The sequence below is a fragment of the Oryzias latipes genome, chromosome 3 (assembly GCF_002234675.1).
Source record: "Oryzias latipes chromosome 3, ASM223467v1".
Lineage (NCBI taxonomy): Eukaryota > Metazoa > Chordata > Actinopteri > Beloniformes > Adrianichthyidae > Oryzias > Oryzias latipes.
This window is the reverse complement of record NC_019861.2, coordinates 15,716,403-15,735,774: the sequence shown is the minus strand read 5'-3', so window position 1 is coordinate 15,735,774 and position 19,372 is coordinate 15,716,403. Positions and strand designations below refer to the sequence as shown.

Below are 19,372 nucleotides of genomic sequence, written 5' to 3'. Positions count from 1 at the left end.
AAGGAAGCTGGAAGGATGTGAGGATTGCTCTTTACATTGATCTCAACCTTAAACCTCCGTCTGGTTAGGGCAAGAGCTTGTGGGGGGAAAAAAATAAGATACAAGACGAGACGTGAATTGCAACACTCAGCGTGGAGCATCATTATGTATCGCTATCAAAGGCCCAGCAAAGACAAAAGCAGTCCTCGTGAAATGGGTCCAAACAATGAAGTCACAACTCATTCTTCCATATTTTCCCATCTTCACACTTTCTTTGACTTCTCCCTGCTGGGTGCAGAGCAGTGGGTAAAAAAATATCTTTGGCGCAGGAGGAAACCCGCTGTGACAGAAGAAGCTCACATACAAACAGCGCAGACGGCTGCTTGCTGCTTCCTCCTGAGAGCTGCCTATAGCAATATGAACAAAGAACAAGACGGAATCTACTTTGACCACCCTGCCTTTCTACCTTACCTCTGACCTTAGCTCTGCTCCAGAGACTCTGCCCCTTTTACAGACGTTCCTGTGAGCAAAAAAATATCTGACAATTCTTTAAAGTCCTACTCCGATCGTCTTTTAAACCATTGTAAAAGCGTACCCAGTCGTCTTTAAATTACAATAAAAAAAAAATGGCATTATCAAGGACATAGTTTCTGCAGAGCAGCAGTAGTTCATTAGAAATTTGATTCTGAGTTGTGGCCGGGACCATTAGAGCAATCGCCACCACCACTTTCCGTCATCCATTTGTGCTCACATGGTGAGCAATGTCGCTGTTATCCAGCCGTGCAGTTTTGATCTAGATTCCAGCTCAGACCAGGGAAACAAAGAGAGACATACATGGATCTATTTGTCCACAAGCAGATGCATCAGAAAAGGGAGCTAATGACCTGCTGACTGTAGCTTCTACGTAACAACTACAAGCTTTTTCAAATGTCAGAAATACTCATCTATTTCAAAAATAAGTTCCTTTATAAATGTCCTCCATCAAGAAAATGTTCAAAATACCAAAAACACCATTTGTATCAGTCTTTAAAAGCTAACACATACACCTAAAGCACATAAGGACAGTTTTTATTTATTTCCGCATCTGAAATGGGTTTTTTTTTTGTTTTTTTCTAATAAATCTCATATTTGGAAATGGGAACATGACTGTACTATCAAACAAGACGGCAGGAAAACATAATGTAGGACAGATCAAAGGCTAAAATGTTAAAATACGTCGTTTACAAAACTAACAAATACCTCGTCACAGAAAACCCCCTAGGGAATTATCAGGGTAGCAGGGTAAGAAAAAAGTTCACTGTGAGACAACGTATTACGAGATTTAGGTCCTAATCTTTAGAAATATTAACTGTTAATCTAATTTTTAATAAAAATATCTTGATATCCGTGTCTTTCTTCATGTGGATGATGAGAAAACTTAATAAATAGCAAAAAACAGATTTGAGGCAAAGTTTTTGTCAAACTCATTGTTTGTTTTTCATCTTAAAAGTTTTTTTTTGTATCTGCAAACCCATATATTTCATAATGTCTTAATTAGGCTCAGTGCTACATCACATTAAAAGTGAGAATGCCTTACTGCTTCCATGAAGCATGAGGTCAGAGAAACCATTACTACATTTCTATTTCATTCACTTCTTAGCTTTAATAATGTTCACAGCCACCCACACTGAACAGATGATCAAAGATGCCTTCTCTCAACTCAAAGTCTGTCTCAGAACCTTTCATTAAGCTACAAAACAAACAAAAAAGATTCATTTTCTGTGTATGTTTTGCACAATTAAAGAAAGAAAATGCATGAATATAGAAAAACAAATGAAGAAAAAGGGGGAAAAAAAGCTCAAAGACCGGGTGAAAGATCCTGCCTGACAAACAGTTCCAGGGAAAGTGATTAGACAGGAAATGCATAAAGCTCCATATGCACTGGAGAACACCAGCAGACCAGAAATAACAGCAATTATCGCACTGAGGTATCACTGGAAGATAAACACAAGGCGTCAAAATTAACAACTGATCTTTCCGTGTTATAAACAGTTTCATAAAAAGTGTTGTTTTAAACCTTTCCTTTGTGTCTCCAGTCTCAAATCTCATTCAATGTGTTATTATATCGAGTGGGATCTGCAGTGCGGTCATTTATGCATATACCTCTGCTGGCTCGATCCACATGTTCCAGGTCGTCCACAAACTTGATCACATCTGGGAATTCCTCTTCACATATTTGTGCCAGGAAGTGAAGTAAAGTCGTCTTCTGGTCTGCAGATTTTGTGTCCTTCAGCTGTTATAAAGTATAAACACGTATTAGAAAGCTTGTTTTGTCATGTGACAAGTTTAATGAACATAACTTTATTGACCCCAAAAAAAAGTTGACATAGTAAAACACAATTTTAGATGGAGAGAAGGCTCATTGTTATTAAAAACATAACTACTATAGGGATTTACAGTGTAAGCCCAGATTCTGTTTGAAGACTTAACTCCATTTTGCTTATAAGTTTTGTGAAGCAACTAATGCAGAGAAAAATGTTGAGATATTTTAATTAGAAATACTACTCCAATCATTGTAGTTATTTGACTGACAGACGACCAGTACAGTTAATGCAGATAAGTGATCAGAAAATCCTAAATTGGGTAGAATCTTAATATATCATGTTATTTCTGTAATGAAGAAACTGCTCTGCTCATGTAATTAATTGATTGCACGATTGTCATTAAATGATTACATTTTACGTTACATTACGTGGGTGGCAGAGTGTTTTGCCGGCTATTGCAGGATTCTCACTTTATCTTTTCCTGTGGTTTCTATGGGATTTCCAAAGTATCTGCTTTAGTTAGAAACAATAAATCAGTTGCATTTGGTGGAAACCAGGTCATCTTTTTAACCTTCTCATTCCTGAGCTGCTAGCACTGGCAAGCCCAGGTTTACAGCAGTAAATAAATCAGGTTACTGTGTGCAAGGGAGGAAACCATAGATTGTATACTTATAGTACAAAGGGAGGATGAAACTGAAATTGTTGTCCTTTGAATAAATATCTGGTTTAACCTTCGTCCTCCAAGAGGACCCTCAAAAAGCAAACGATGGAGCATTTATCTGGATTTATCTTCAAAAAAATGAGGTTTACTGTATGCAAAAATAATTTCAGGTTAAGTTTTATGACATGAACACATAATCAAAAAACTGTCAGATGAAAGAAGATATTTCATCCTTTCAAGTATTTACAAAATACTCCCTACGTTTTTTTGTTGTTTTGTTTTTAGGTTCATTCTTTTGTCTCTCAGTGTCCAGAATTTTTCTTTCCTCTGACTGAAGGCCATGGGCCAGTTGATCTGACATCACTCATCATAAAAGTCTTAGACAGTACTGTTGACCTGCCTAAGTGAGTGAGTTAGAGTGCTTTAGGGGCTACTTTACTTTCAAAATCGACCTGCAGTTGAAAATGACACCATCTACTTGATTTAGGCTCGACTATCATCTAGAAGGGCACCATGCAGATCATATTCTCTACTTCTCCTATGCTTTTTACATGACTAAACCTGTGCTGCGGTTGCCTCAACAAAAGCCTGGATTATTGAGTACCTGACAGATAACGTGCCGTTTGTAGGACTGAGGTCTCGTGTGTTTGAGTGGGTGGCTGGCAGCAGAAAACAACCACAGTGTACAATGTGCATACCTTTTCTCTTTGTCCCATACATCACAGAATTCAATTTTTTTTACTTCAGTTTAAGTGTGAGCTGCTGACAAACTAAAAAAGACTGATAGCAGTGTGCAAACGGCATGATCCTTTGATGTTTGCAGCTAAACACTGCTTTTTTAGTTGTTTTTTATAAAAGTGTGGAGCAAAATCCTATGTTGTGGCAGGGACATCAGTCAAATTAATACACAAAAATGAAATGGAGGGCAGTAAAGACTAGAAACTTCAGGATAAAAGATAAAAAAGATGAACAAGCTAATTTAGGATGGAAAAATAAATAAAAATCTGATTCTTAGATGAATCAAAATTTTAAAAAATTCTACGTCAAAGCCTGACATTTCAGTATACGTTAATATATATATATATATAAAACCTTTTAGTCTTGTACTGCTAAAGAATTTATAACTGCAGTTGTTTTGAAGCTATTTAGTAGAGCCAAGAATCTAGATACTTGTTTTACAATTTTAGGAAGCTATGGAAAGATTTTTGAAAATTTGCTCTTTTTTTTGCTAATTTGAGACAAATTGAAAAGCTGTGTTAGAAGTTGTAAAATCGTCCATCACAGTGTTGATTTTGTCAAAAAAGATTTCATATTAGAAATGCAGTCATTTAATTGTATATTCTATCAGTAAGTGTCTGAAAGTTGAGTCATGGCATCTGGATTAAAAATGTTCTGTTTCTAAACATTTTGAGAAGATTTTGGGTCCAGATTTTATGCCTCAACTTCAAGATAAACAAGTAATAAATAATAAATGAGAACCTTCCCAGACATATTGCAGCACATTTTGGGGGAGAAACCCTGAAATTGGTGTGGGAATATTAGAAGACAGCTAGTATTTTTTTAAGAATTATATTTTTCCTACCAATGTGCCAATTTTAACCATACCCCAACAAATGTTCCATAAGTCGATAAAAAATATCTTGTAATTTAATGAGTGCAATATTAATGTATACAATAGTTCAGGGGTGAAAAAAATCCCCTTCACTTTTCTGCAAGCAACATCAGAAACATGCTTTGCAATCCAAACAGGAGCATACTAGCAAAAAAAAAAAAAAAGGTTGCATTCCACTGCTGATTGTAGCAGAAAAAAACATACTTTTTTATTAACCTTTTCTATAGAGCTCCAGTCCGCCCTTCACTGACATTGAACAGCTGTCCTTTAAAAGAACATTGTCGACTGCAAAGTCTAAATTGTGAAGTTGGAGTCACAGCTGTGCTTGAATTTAGTAGCAACTGTTGAAGTTCTGGAATTCAAATCTCTGCTCGTTTTAAACATAGTTAAGAGTGTATTAAACAAAAAACGATGTGTGCATTCTGGTGCAAAGAGCTCACAAATGTATTAGGCATATTAAACATCCAAAATAAAAAGCTAAAATGCACTGCATCTCTATCGGGGCTTAAGATTTGGTTCTCTTCTAGAGTTTGTTGAGACAATTTAAGTAAAATAGGTTTTAATTAACTCAACACTAGTTACACAAGTTAGAAAGGACAAGAAATGTAGAAAGCAGCAATTGGCAAGTCTCCTATAAATCTTGAGTGTGACAAATTGAAGAGAATAATCAAAATGTAAAATTCTATGACCACAAGTGTTACACTAATTCATATCTATCACTTGGGAAATTTCTGCAAATGTGTTGAAAACATTTCTGTCTCCATTTGTTTTGAGTAGTTTATTACTTGCAATGTAACAAGTCTAATTCCTCCTTTAACATCAGTCAGACGTAAAGACATTCAAACATTTTAGGTCATTTTCTGTCCAAATGAAAAACAAGGAGGGGGACCGTTTATGAATAAATTAAATAATAATAATAAAAAGTTAGAGACTAGATTTTCGGTTACAATTATATGTAATAATTATAAGGATATGTCAGCTGGATGCTTTCAAACAAATCTGTCAACACACTTTTAAAGTTTCAGGAATTGTGCAACGGTTGATTTTGTCTTTCATACTTTCGTAGTCCAATCAATTTCCCAATGTGATGACCACTCCTGCAATTACTGCATCTGTAGCCCACATGCACCAATTTTTCACTTTCTCAGATAAATTCTCATCATTGCTCTTTTACAGCCTAATTGCAAGATGTTTCTTAGTCTTCCTGCTGTGTATCCCTCCTGCAGATTGTTTTGCTGTGTATCTCTCTAGGTGATCTATTGGTAGACAGCAGTGTGCTCAAACCCGCTGGGTTTAATCATGTTTGCATTATCTCCTCTAATCAAACATTCTCATCTCTTTTCATTTCTGCTAATTTTTGGAGCTTCAAGAGCTTGTTCACAAAAGGTCCTCTGAATGTAGATGGATGGTAATCATAGTTGACAATGTAAACATTTCACTGTTTCCATCTGGACTGGGTGCAATTTTCCTGTGCTGTGGAGTGTGTCATGGAATTAAGTTGTCAAACTATGGGGCAGGAACGAAGGTGATGTCTTCCTCGGTATATCCTGTATGTGGCGTGGACTCGCCATCATCGCATACCATATGAGCATGAAGAGAAAGAAACTGACACCTTGGAACGGCGCTGCTCAACAAAGCATAAGAGCAGCATCCGAAATAGACTTTTATTGATTGATTATATTATTGTCATACTAATGCATCCAATCCATCATGTAGGTATGAATCTATGGTTGGCACATGCTCTTGTGTTTATATGAGAATAAGCATCTGAGTCTAACAGGGCAAAGAGCTGGCATTGACAAATGGCTGCAGTGGTTGTTACTGTGGAAACTGCAGTGCGTACGCCAACAGCTGTAATGTAACCACCGAAGGAGTGTGCTTTCCACAGACTACATCCTGTTTTACCATCAATACCACACAGAGAAACTTAGTGATCTGTGTTCCCAATGCATAAAATCCACAGGTATAGGTTTGCGTTTCATTTATTTATTTTTTCCCTTGATGCATAAGCAGTGCTGAAGTGTGCAAACTTTTAAAGTAGTTCTGGTCACAGCTTCAGTTATTTTTTGCTATGCAGGTGAAGCAGCCAACATTACTGTTCAGCTGAGGATAAAACTTTTTATGTGGAGATAGAGATTTAACAATTCATTTGAACAACTTTAACAACAAATCTGTGGTTGCTAATATTGGTTATTGGTTTATTTTGAACAATCCGATTTGATTCACCGACCTAAAATGGCTCCAGGACATCTTTAGCCAAAAATGTGACCAGTTTGACTCAAAGATAAATACCTGGGTACTGAGTAATGCAGGTGGAGTTTTCCGGATGTCTTGTGTTTCTTGCAAGATAATCAAGCGTAAATTAAATATATGTACAAATAAACAATATATATTTAAAACTATTGACATTTTAGTTTTATAAAATTCAGCTCACTGTTATTTTTCCACCTAAATATAATACAAATGGAACATTGGAACATTTTACCACATTGTATGGTCCTGTAGTGATGGCTTGATCGTTTTTCGCTTCTATTACATGTGTGTTGTCCGCTGTGATGAAAATTGGTCGTTTTAATGTCACAGTAAAACTTACCACGCCTCAACCCAAAAGGTATTTTCTTATATTGATTAAAATCAATGTATTTAATTTTGAAACGATTTTTTAATGGTATAGGTTGATTCAATTCAGACAGATCAATCTGGTTGGGTTGTAGGAATATAAATAGATTTATCAAATAAATGAATTAATCATAACACCCCAAGGAGATAATGTTTAACAACCACTGAAGATAAAATATTACAGCAGTAAAATTGGACCAACTGGTCCTAAATCCCTTTAAAAATGTAAAGTTCAGTTTGCTTTAGTTTAGCTTTTGTCAATAAAATAAAACGTGCTGCAACAAGACTTAGTATAAACTGCATTTACTCCACTGATGAAAGTAAAAAGCTTTATTGATCATTACTCATGTTTAACTTTAGCTACTTGAGGGGTCAGTGACTACACACTATAAGCAAACAGCCAATGGCAAGGTGAGCATTTCAAGCCTTACCTTGCAAAGGGAGCTCAGGTCAAAGCCATAAGACTGGGCATTTCGAGAGCCGGCATTCATGTAATTCCCCAGCAGCAGTACAAGCTCCAGTAAGCGGCCAAAAGAGAGGCTCCTCCTGACCTCTTCGCACGCGGCATTCACTGCCAAGATATCCGGGCGCAGGTTGTTTACTTGCTCCTCAAACTGTAGTCTGAAGAGAATGTGGCTTAGGCGAGGGCGCAGCCGTTTCACCGTACTCATCTAAGAGAAAATAAATAGCAAATTTCAGAGGCTTAAACAAAACTGAGTTATATAAAAAATTAAAAAAACAAAACAAAAGCAGGGCTTTGGGAGGGAATTATTATATTCTGAGGTAAAAACACTTCAGGAAAAACAAAGTCAAACCTAAAAGATCCAGAATAAAACTTTTCAAACTCTCAGTTTGTCAATCTAATTGAAAAACATTTATTCAGTAGGAAAAGATATTGTTGCTAGGCAGTAGTAATAGATGCTGGCAGTGATTTGATTTGGGACCCTGCTATGCCAAGTTAATAGTGGAAGTAGTGTCCATATAGGGCAGACAGAAGAGGGGGTGGAATATACAATAGGTTGCCTTAGATTACCACTCTCACACAATTAGAGAAAATTAGAAAATATTGCATTGGGCCCAAGACCTGGCCACAACACTGTTTGTGTATGTGAGTGGGGTAAATGGTGAGGAAGGCTGGTCCTAACTGCCTGTTTCACACAACAGCTGGCTGTGTGGTTTCATGTCCTCCATCAAGGCTTTAATTATAGCTACTGTAATCTTATCAAATGACTATTTCAGTGTCTCTCAGTACCATTGTGTTTGTATGAAAGAAAAATAACCAAATTACGAGGCGAAATTAAGTGCAAAAACACTCAAACATAATGGCAGAAAGAAAAATGGGGAAAAAAATGACACAATAAGGATTTTTTTTTTGGTGACAAGATCCTAATCAGGAATGGAGGAAAGAAAACAAGGGCAACATTGCAGCTTCAGATGAAAGCGGACAGCTGTTGTTTCTATTAAAGCTAACAGATGGCACTGGGATGTTTTACGGACAGAAATGCAGCCATAGAGAGAATTTGAAGAAAAGAGTTTGTGTAACAATTACAGAAACAGAATACGAGGAAAAAACTTTTCTGAAAACCTTTCTGATCTCTAGTGTTTATATGTATTTATTCATTTCAAATGTAAAATCTGAAATAAAAGCAGAATATATGTATTTTTAAGCTAAAAGCAATCTTACAGTAGAGGGAAAAAAATGACATAGCGAGAAATATTGCATGCATGTTTTCTTGTTCCACATACAGTTGGTTTATTTAAAAAGAAAAAGAAAAGGGCATGTGCATGTAGCAGAGCATCAAACGAATCTGGCTTTTTTTAGTAAGATGTAAGTTTAGCTGAAAACAGAATTTTTAAAATGTTTACATATATTGTATACCTTATGAATAACACATAAATCCAACAATAAATGGAACTAGAGGGAATAAAGTTTACGCTGTTTTCCTTTCTCTGTCTCTCCAAAGTGAGGATTTTCTTTATTAAATATCTTTATTATCTTCAATTTAGAGTAAAATGAATCTGTTTTTATCGTACTCATTGTTTAAGAAAATAACGATAATACTAAAAATAAGACAGAACTCAAGCACATTTTCAGTGGTTTGACTAAAAAGGAAGAAAAAAAAATCACATTAAAAGCCCCTTACCGTCAGTTTAAACTTAAACACATGCAAAAAAAGATTAAAGAAATATAGTTAATATAGATAAAAATGACTAAAAATGTTTTTTTTCCAATGAAACTGCTTCGAATATGTGCCTGTTAATGAAGCAAAAACACATATTAACATTGAGAGGATAGATTACAGATATGCTGCTTTTTTGTAGCGTATCTTTTCTTTACAAGAGAATAAATGTGCAGAGCAGCTCAAAGTGAGACTAACAAACTGGTTATTCTTTGCTGTCTAATGTTTAAGACGTAAAATTGTGGCAAAATAAGTATTTTGCTTTATGCCATCCATCTTCTGAACCTGCTGAATCCTTTTAGGGAGACGGGGTTGCTGGAGCCTGTCCCAGCTACTATTGGACAAGACTCCGATACACTTTTTGTTTTTTTTACATAAGGCTTAAAATAGTAACAAGTCCTCTTTAATTATTTTCCATAGATGATTTGTTTTTCAAAAGTAATGTATATTATGTGTTTTTAGTAAAACATTTGATAAGATTTAGGAATAAAAAACACCTATAGACAAAAACAAAGAAAATGCTGAATGATCCGTGTAGCAGTTGATGAAAACTAAAACAACAAAGCATATGTGTTTGCACTGAGTTAACCAGAGTTGTTCATGTAGGTGAAAGCACACAGGCCTCCATGGGCCCACACAGGCACAACAGCAGAACAATGTATAAGCTCGTACTTCTGCAATCTATGCTTCCCCGATGACCATACACGAAACGTAAATGTGCCTCCCTTCCTCCCCCAACTCCATCTCTTTTATGGATGAATACAAAAGAGCAAAAGAAGTGGATTCTTGTATATTTTGTCAGTTCTTTAGCTCAGTGAAAACACTGAACGCATAAAAGCGGCTCCAGCACTCATGCATAATTCCGGTAAAGCCTCCTTTGGAAGGTCTTTAAGAAAATGATGCCGACATAATTAGGTAGCAGTGCTGCTCTTTAATGTGCAGACATTTGTTTCGTCTTTTTTTTTCTTATGGCTTGCAGAGATAGAATTTTAAAAAGCTTTAGATTATGTTAATCGCATGAAAGCACTTGCCGTGTGCCCGAGTGTGTCCTCATAAAGACACCGAGGGGGAAACGCAAACACCACAAAGTTTACACTCCCAACACATCAAATCAGCTTTTGGAACGGTTCTCTGTTCAGCCATTCAATCCATGCTGGACTTCACTTCGAGTTGAAAATGAAAAGAGCACATTTTTCCTTTTTTTAATATTATAGGCGAAAGGGACAAGAACAGGGTTTTTATTCTTCAAATTACTTTTTAGAAGGGAAGTGAAAAAAAAACTTCTGCCATGCAGGGGCATGTTTTAACGGGTATAAATAGGTGTTGGTGCAGTTTGGATGATGTCCGCCTGTGCGTGAAAGAACACTCACCACAACACCGAACTGCTCCGGCTCTGACAAACTGGAGTACTCGGATTTGTACTTGGCAAGAGCGTTGAGCTGCTCCTGCTCTGGCAGGTGCTTCACCAGGTTCTGCAATCAGGAGGACAGAATGAGGAAAGAAAAAAAGAAATAAATAATCATTTTACACAAATGCTCATCAACTACACCTAATTAAATTACAGATGGAGCATTTTCATATTTGCATTTGTTAGAGTTCCACAAGAAAGAAACAATTCATTGAGAAAACTGGAAAATCAGTTATTTATGCCTGGAACCCAAACAAATGTCTCGCCATCACCGTCATGTTTTCTGATGGGTTATAATTGAATTTGCCATTATGACTATTAATCTCTTTTGTGCTGTAAATTACAGCTGATCAAATTAATTTTCTAACGTGTACATTTGAAACTTTAAGTCGTTTTAATTGGTTTCAGTTTGGTTAACACACTTTGACAGACAAATAATCAGCAGCATTCATTAACCTCGCCTACATTTAGTGCACAACTTGTGGGATGTCAATTCAATTAAAAAGTTTTTTTTTCCAAAATTGCCTTTTAATCAGTCGTACAGACGTTTGTACTAATTTATATGCCAATTTTTATTCATGTGTTCCAAATGTTGTCATTTGGGGGTTGGAAATGTGTTGTGAACATTTGGAGAAATGGGGAGTTGTGTGTCTGTGAGTGAGTGTGTGAGTGAAGAGGTGGAGTTAAAAATACATCCAGCAGAAGAATTTGTTTTTATTATTTCTCTATAGGTTTAAGAACAAAATAATGTAGAAAGGATCAAATAGAAATGTCCAATATCCTTATAATACTGGCATTAAAGTAGAATTAAACAGTAGAATAAGTTTGCTTTAAAGACCCACTACAAAGACAATTGTGTTTTTGGTGATTTGAACATTTTGTTGTGGTATTTTTCTCATGATCATTGACAAATCTAATATAAATCTTAAATTTGCATTTCTGAGTATTTTTTTATTCAAATTGCAGAAAATAAGAGCAGACAAAAAAATGCAGTTTGCTTCTGGCTTTGGAACACTAAAGAACTTTTAAAATAGTAGTTTTTTTTGTGAGCAAATGTTCCAAACAGGAAGTAAGATATCTCGATCTCTGAGGCACCTCCTTTCGCTCCGTTTCCATCATTTCATGATGGAAACCTAGAGACAGCGTGTCTGCGTTTTGCCCACGAATACAAACACCATCCAAACTTTTGCAAAGATGGATGTGCATATGGTGTATATAAAAGGAAAGTGTTTGAGTCGATCAAAACTGGGTTGTGTGTTGGCCTAGATCCATGTACGTCTTCATTTTCCTCATCTGAGCTGGCATCTGGCTCAAAACTGTACGGCTGGATAGCTCCAATATTCCTCCCCATCTTTGTTGCACTGGTGATGTTAGGTTGGGGGTGTGAGGGTCTTTAAGCTAGCGGGATAGTGTGTAAACACATACCTCAGGTGTTCAACCTTTCACCCTACACAGTCTTGCTAAATAAATGATGCCTAAAAAAGGCATGATCACACTTGAAGGCTCTTAAAATAGCTCAAACAATAATTAGACTGGGTCTTTAAACTTTGTACATCTTTGTTAATAATGTGTTTTGTAAATGTCTTTATGAAAACACTATTAAGTTTAAATGGGTGACTTCTTATAGAAAATCCCCCCTTAATCTTATTCTCCTTACTATGAGTATTCTAAAATGGTATAGCAATTTTTTCTCTGTTTCCCCAAACAAAAACTACGTTAGAACAATTAAGCCCTGTGAAGAACACGGAGGACATTAGATTATAGAGATTGCACCTGAGCATATTGTAGATAAGAAATTAGACAGAGTAAGTAGTGATAAAGTAATCAGGTTCCTGCATCAGTTGACTGTGCAAAATAACTGTTGTGAGTATTTGAGGTAAACAACCATTAATTATCAACAGCTTTACATGTTTCAGATTCAACACCAATTTGAGCTGCAGCAGCTTGATTGCTTTATTTATTTCTGAAAATTCCTCATACCATTTATGTTCATAAACCTGTGAAGAATCAGCACAGATAATATTTGCCAAACATCTGCTAAACTGGACACAATTATACACAAGATGAATTCCCTGTAAGCATCCATTTATGATCCAGAAAGGTGATTTCAACTTTGTTAAACTGTTTAAAAAGTTGAAGTTATAGAAACAAAGCAAAATACTGTAACACGTCAAAATATGTTCAGAATAAAAAAATCTGCTGAACATCAGCATAGTACTTGTTTATTTATTTACTGACAGATTGTTTGTGCACACCAACTGCTTTAACACCTGCTGTATTGCGGGGCTTACAGATGTCTGATGCTTCAGCCGCAGGCTGCATGCTGTTTTAAGTTAGAAAACTGATCAAAAGGACAGGCAACAGTTTTGGCATGAACCTTACCAGCAGTGTAGGAGAAAGGCAGCACAACTAATCTGCCTCGAGCCTCAGGACAAAAGCTGCTCACTCACTGACTAACCTCTCAGTATCCGTCCCATTTCAGAACAAAGCGGGGATAGTTTGATTACAACAGGTTCGATGAAATGGAAAAGCGGCTGAATCTTAGCCAGAATGGTACAATTATAGGCGAAACCTGTTGTACCTGGATCATCGGCTCGGTGAGTTGTTCCTCATCCACCTCCACTATCATACGTCGAATTTCTTCATAAGGCATTCGGAAGGAACCCAAGAAAATAGCTTCATAAAGAGAAAAAGAAAACAAATTAGAGGCTGGGACAAACGCAGAGATGATCTAAGAATGTCTATAGCGCAAGCTTAATCAATTCAAAATAAATTTGATAACCAAACCGGGAAATAAATCAAAGCAGATCCATAAAGAATTGAGGGAATTAAAAAAAAATGCAAAAACACAAAAGAAGGAATGCACTAACAGAGCAAGTTAACTTAGCTTGTGGATTTTTATTTTAACAAATCTAAAAGTTGAGACAAATTATTTACAATTGACTATTTTAAATTAAAGGATAGAATTGTAGACAAAACAATTCCTAATAGATAAATTGTGCCAGTAAGATTACCCTATTTAATGGCATGGGATTGGTTTCATACTAGATTGACTGTAAAATGTGTGTAAATTGTGAAAAAATTAAAAAACATGAAAAACCCAACACTTTTAACGTAAAATGGTGTCAGTGTGAACAAAAAAGCCACCAGCAGCACTTTAACTTTATAAACAGAAACAGCCAATAGTCATGAGAGGAGAAAGAACCACTTTATATTAAGTTCCAGTATTTAAGTGTGTGCATGGTTTAAAAACACGCCACTAACTAAAATATGTATTTTTAAATAACTTTATGAAAAAAATAATATATTTATTAGTTTGGATGTTTACTAGGAATAAAGAATAGCATTTTAACTAAAGGTTTCTAACAAGAGAAATTTGAAAATATTTCAAAAACAGGTTTGGTATAAGTCAAAACTTCTTGGAAATTCTGAACATAAATAAAGAGACACTGCATGATTTACTGCATTCAGAGGGGGGCACCATCCTTCTAGTAATAACTTAGATTAAATGTTTGTTTTCTTTATTTCAGATTTTTTAAAAAGCAAAACAGAACTATAAGCGCTGCATGCCCTATACACGGTTATGATAATCACAATATGTAAAGTGCTAGAACACATTTAAACTAATTGTACATGAAAAAAAATACAGATTAAGGATCAGCTAAATTAAACTGTAAAAATCAATGAAGACACGTGTGCTGAAAGATAAATATATATATATATATATATATATATATATATATATATATATATATATATATATATATATATATATATACTAAAACACTAAACTGTTATTATAAAGTTAAAAAACTTTAAATCCCTCTCCCTCTGTGAGTCACCTCAATCCGTCTTGTCACGTTTATTACTTTTGTTTTTTGTTTTTTTTAGACTTTCTGATGCCGGATTTATTACTGTTGCTGGGCTGATTACTCTCATTTTCCTATAAAACAAAGGTCACAGCTCCACTTAATATAAGCGAATGCAGATCTGAGAGCTCTTAAGAGATCAGCAGCATCCTCATTAATGGCCGGTGATCTAGGAAGGATCATTTTCAGGCAATACATGTGCGTGTTTGTAGTGTGCATGCCAGACTTTGAACATGTTGCACACCCTTCAATGGATGCTTCACATTGCTAATAAGCACAATGTGGAGTCAGTCTTCAATGGCAAGGTTTGCATTAAGGGTAACATAGCAACAAAGAGGAAGTAGCAAACAAACAAAAAGGGTAAACGGTTTAATAACTGACCTCCAAATGGAGTTGGTTCAGTGATAAATTGGTTCTGAAAAGTTCAGGGAAACTAGTCTATCATTGGTACATTTTCTTAACTAATTTTGAAGATAAAAATAAGTAACTATCAGCAATTTCAGTTTTATGGACGATCAGAACCCCAAGTACTTATATTGAAGTATAAAATATCATGGAGAGGCCAGGAAACATGTTTTGAGTTATAGAACCTTTAAGTCCTTAAACCGTATCCCAAAATCCGGCACAGACTCAAAGGTAAACTGCATAATTCAAGCCCATTAAGCAGGAGAAGGCTGCAGCATCAAAGCAAATCATTACTAGATATCTGTTTTCTGAGTTTGAAATGTAATTAAGGAATGGCGGCTGACAGAAGCGCTAAAAGGGCAAATCAAAAGAGCTGTTTGTACACAAAAATACTGGAAGAAAATATCCCAACAGACCGCTGGTGCATGATACAGTGCTGTGACACCTGTGTATATCAGGACGGAAAACATGTGATTTGACATTACTGGGGAAAAAAAAGACATTTAGGTAAGAACTGTTTAAAAGGAGTATTTAACTCCTCCTGATTGTTATTCAGTTTTTGTTATAATTTATTAAATGCATCTAAATGACTTGATTCAGCTCACTTCCCCCTCTTATTGTTTTCAATGGCAAAAAGATTCAAAACGAAATTTTTCATCTAAAAACCATTGTTTCTGCTTCATGCTTCTCCAGAAAAAAGAAAAGGTAAAATTCTCCCCACGATGAAAAATAAATCATGTAAAAGAAGGATTACTGAAACAGAGAAGCAAATACAAATAAAAGTTCTAACAGCACCGCAATAAATCAGTAAGAACTGATCTAAATCTAGGTATAAAGAGGTTAATAATATACTTACACAGATTTTGTGCAATCTTGGGATCGAGCACCTTCAACTCCCTGATTCTCTTCTTTATGGATTTCTTGTCCTCTGTGTCCTCCTCTTCTTTCTTGACTAAAAATCAAATAAATATATGTAACAAAAATGTGAATTCATGCATACATCATCTACCCATACATGAAACAACAATAAATGAAAGACATCATTTTTATATTACTGTCCAATATTTTAAGTGGATCATGATCTGTTCCTTTTTTTAAAGACACGTATAAAGGTCCTAAGGATCTTGCTACTACAAGAAGAGTAGCAAAAACATATGGTTCAACAACCAGCACAAGAATAAAGGATGGGCTTTACAGTGATCACACTCCAGTTAAACGTTTATCTGAGAGGGATTTTGAAAAACACAAACCAAAAATTAAGAATGAAATCAAAACCACATTAAGTTTGAGGATATCTTCAGATTAGAAGAATCAGACAAGAACGCGCCCTCTTGAGTCACGCTTACAAAAGAAAAATCCATGGTTGTTTTTAATTATTCAAGGCACCAGATTAAGAGAACAAAATGTGCATCCCAGGAGTATATGGATAATTGTCTGGTGCTGTAATTATTGTGTGTGTGTGAGTTGAGAGAAAAGGACAGGAGTGAACCAAATAAAGGAACAGCCTGGAAGAGGAAAGGGGTTAAACCGCAGGAAGGATTGTGCGTTGTTCCACATTGGCTTGTCGTTCTTTCAGGGATCCTGTACCTAATTAAAAAGTGAAGAGGTGTACTTGGAGCTCTCACATGAAAAAGACTAAACGCATGTCCACAACTACACACACACACACACACACACACACAAATGGCACACCCCACTGGGCACCGAATAACACAAACAGGGCCACACACTGAGCTATCCTCAGACTTACTTTGCTCCTCTGTTGGTACACTCTCCTCACAGTCTTGTGTGCAAGAGAGAAGAAACAGGGACACACAAGAAGAACAAGGGAAAATCTTCAACATGGACGAAGAGAAGAATGAAAAAAGCTATTTTTTAAAGAATAAAATCTTCTAAAACAAAGTGAGACTGAATGTAACGAAAATAAGAAAAGGACTAAAAGGCTATAAAAGCTTTAAATTTATAAGAAAATAAATAGCGTCAATAAATAAATAACATCATCAAAATAAAGATTAAAAAAAGAGTTAATAAAGCAATTTAAAGGAACTTTAATACTTTTTATTTTTTAACATTCGTTAGGATTACTCTGGGGAAAAATTCTAAATAATTAGATATTGTGTGGATTTTTTTGTTAGGCTTAAAAAGATGCCTTTATTTAATAAGCCACCCAAAACGAAATACAGTGATACACTCATTTACCCTTCTTTTGTTTACATGTGGTCACTCAAAGCCACGAGTTGACTCGATGTATAAAAGCAACCCATTCTATTCATCTATTTCACATAAAAGACAGTGACAGAAATCACACAGCACATGGACTTTCAGCATCTTCCAACACTGCTAAATCTGTCTGGCTTTAAAACTAGCCCTGTTCAAGGAAGCTGATTATACATCAGCCAATTAAGATGTCCTGTAAAAGGTCAAAGGTCTCAAGTTAATCAATCAGAGGGGGTGGCAACAGTTGTGCTTATCTGACGGTGTAATCATCCAGGAAAGATAAAGATTCACTAGAGAACACCAGGAAGTGGTAAAAAGCGAGAAGTGTCACACTGCAATTCTATGGTCCAATTACAGTACTAAAAAATTACTCAAAACAAAGGGTCAAGTAAAAGCAAAGAAACTAAAGTAAGAAAGCGGCTTCACTAAAAAAAAAAAAAAAAAAAACATCTGCTCCTTTGTGCTACTGCACACTAAGTCACAGTGTTAGAATACCAAAACAGAGGAGGATGCCAAACAAGGGGATCCTTTTTTCTAAGAAATAGAAAAAAATCTTTTTAGCTACAATGTCTGGGAGGATTTATTGATTCTAGTAATTGTTTTAATCATTTTTTGTAAACACATTTGACTTCTAGATTGAGCTTGTTAAAAAAAAACAATAGTAATTGGAACCAGGTACAACTGTTGTGAGCTCGTTAGCTAGCTCCCATTCATTTTTTATTTCAAACAAGTTGGAACTCAAAACAAAATAAGTATTTTAACAACTTTGTTGAACCTTTACCACTCTTAGGTTAAATTTGTATTCATGAAAATTCTGCCCTTTTTTTGTGTGTGACTATTTTATATTTGTCATCAAATTTCTACAGCAACAAGGGAAAGAACCTTTGATTGATAGATTCATTCAGTACTCGACTCCCAGAACCCTTACCTGTTATTTCCTACAGCTGTCAGGCTTGTTGGCCTTACTTATTTTTCCTCTCCAAAAGGGTCGGGGTCATCATGACCTGTCAACACAGCTAACTACTTAAGAAATCCTACAAACTGACCAGTAGGAACCACAGTTTTAGTCTTTATATTTTTATAAAAACTAGTTTTGATCCACTTTCTCGCAGGGTTAATACGTACATGACAAACATTTATATATGGTAAAATAATTCTTATATGGTGTTATGGATGTTAGCCTCATTACCTTACAACAAGGAGCTACTGTTAATGTAGATTTTAACAGGATGCTCATTTAACTGAGCTTCCTTTCACAGTCTAAAATAATGTTGTATACATTTTTGGGATATTAGAAATGTACACCTTAGGAGTAAGTGTAAGAGTGTTTCAGTTTGTGATTTGAAGAAATCCTCAGCAACAGCAGTGACCTAAACCACAACCAACCTGGAACAGTTGAGCTGTGCGATTTGCACAGCAGGGAGCGGTCAGTTTCAACGTTAAGTCAATGTACAGATGCAATCAAGAGGTTTTGTGGTGCAATATGAGCAATGAGTGCGACGTGGCGGCCTGGTGGCAGTTCGTTTAAGCCATGGCGACGCTGAATGGTAAAAAAAAACAAAAATCAGACGCAAGTTAAAATATCTGAACTTCGGCAAAGAATTTGCATTGTGTCAACCAATCAGGAACTTAGCTTTGGTCCACGATGTGTTGACAAGTGGCGAATTTTGCCTTCATGCTATTTTTTTTTTTTTTTTACATGAAGACAGTAATAAAAACTTCCTCTAATTTTATATTTATTTTGATTTTTTCCTTCTTGGACAAATATAGAACAGCAAGTCATCAAACTGGGTCCACGGGTCTACAGATATACGGTCAATGGTTCCATGTAGCGATGAGGCTGAAAACCTTGCGCAGTCCCTCCCCCCCACACATGGTGGGAGCGTCAGGTTTATGAACACATTTTGGGACAAGCATTTAGTAAATTTACCGCACGTCTAAACAGAGGAGGAGGACGAGAATTTGTTTTCAGTGTGAACGCAGCCTTAGCGTTTTTGTCTCACTGCTGCTCTGCGTCAAAATTATTTCACCATTTTAAAGGACAGTTGTTCAAAAAGAAGGGCATGGATCTTTGATTGAAAGATTAACTCAATCCTTAGCTCCACATAGGCCTTAGCTG

General features: G+C 35.8%; 1 protein-coding gene across 5 annotated transcripts in view; it reads right to left on the bottom strand.

Moving 5' to 3' along the window:
* diaph3 (diaphanous related formin 3) overlaps positions 1-19,372 on the bottom strand; it is a 125,168-nt gene that overhangs the window by 62,662 nt on the left and 43,134 nt on the right. For 3 of the 5 annotated variants that reach the window (XM_023953384.1, XM_023953385.1, XM_023953387.1), the window contains 6 exons: positions 16,787-16,819; positions 15,893-15,988; positions 13,344-13,438; positions 10,725-10,826; positions 7,606-7,845; positions 2,122-2,251 (listed from right to left, as the gene is read on the bottom strand). In XM_023953384.1, coding sequence (XP_023809152.1) covers positions 2,122-2,251; positions 7,606-7,845; positions 10,725-10,826; positions 13,344-13,438; positions 15,893-15,988; positions 16,787-16,819 — 696 coding nt within the window. The remainder of the gene's footprint in view (positions 1-2,121; positions 2,252-7,605; positions 7,846-10,724; positions 10,827-13,343; positions 13,439-15,892; positions 15,989-16,786; positions 16,820-19,372) is intronic. The other 2 variants (XM_023953386.1, XM_023953388.1) reach the window with 1 other exon arrangement.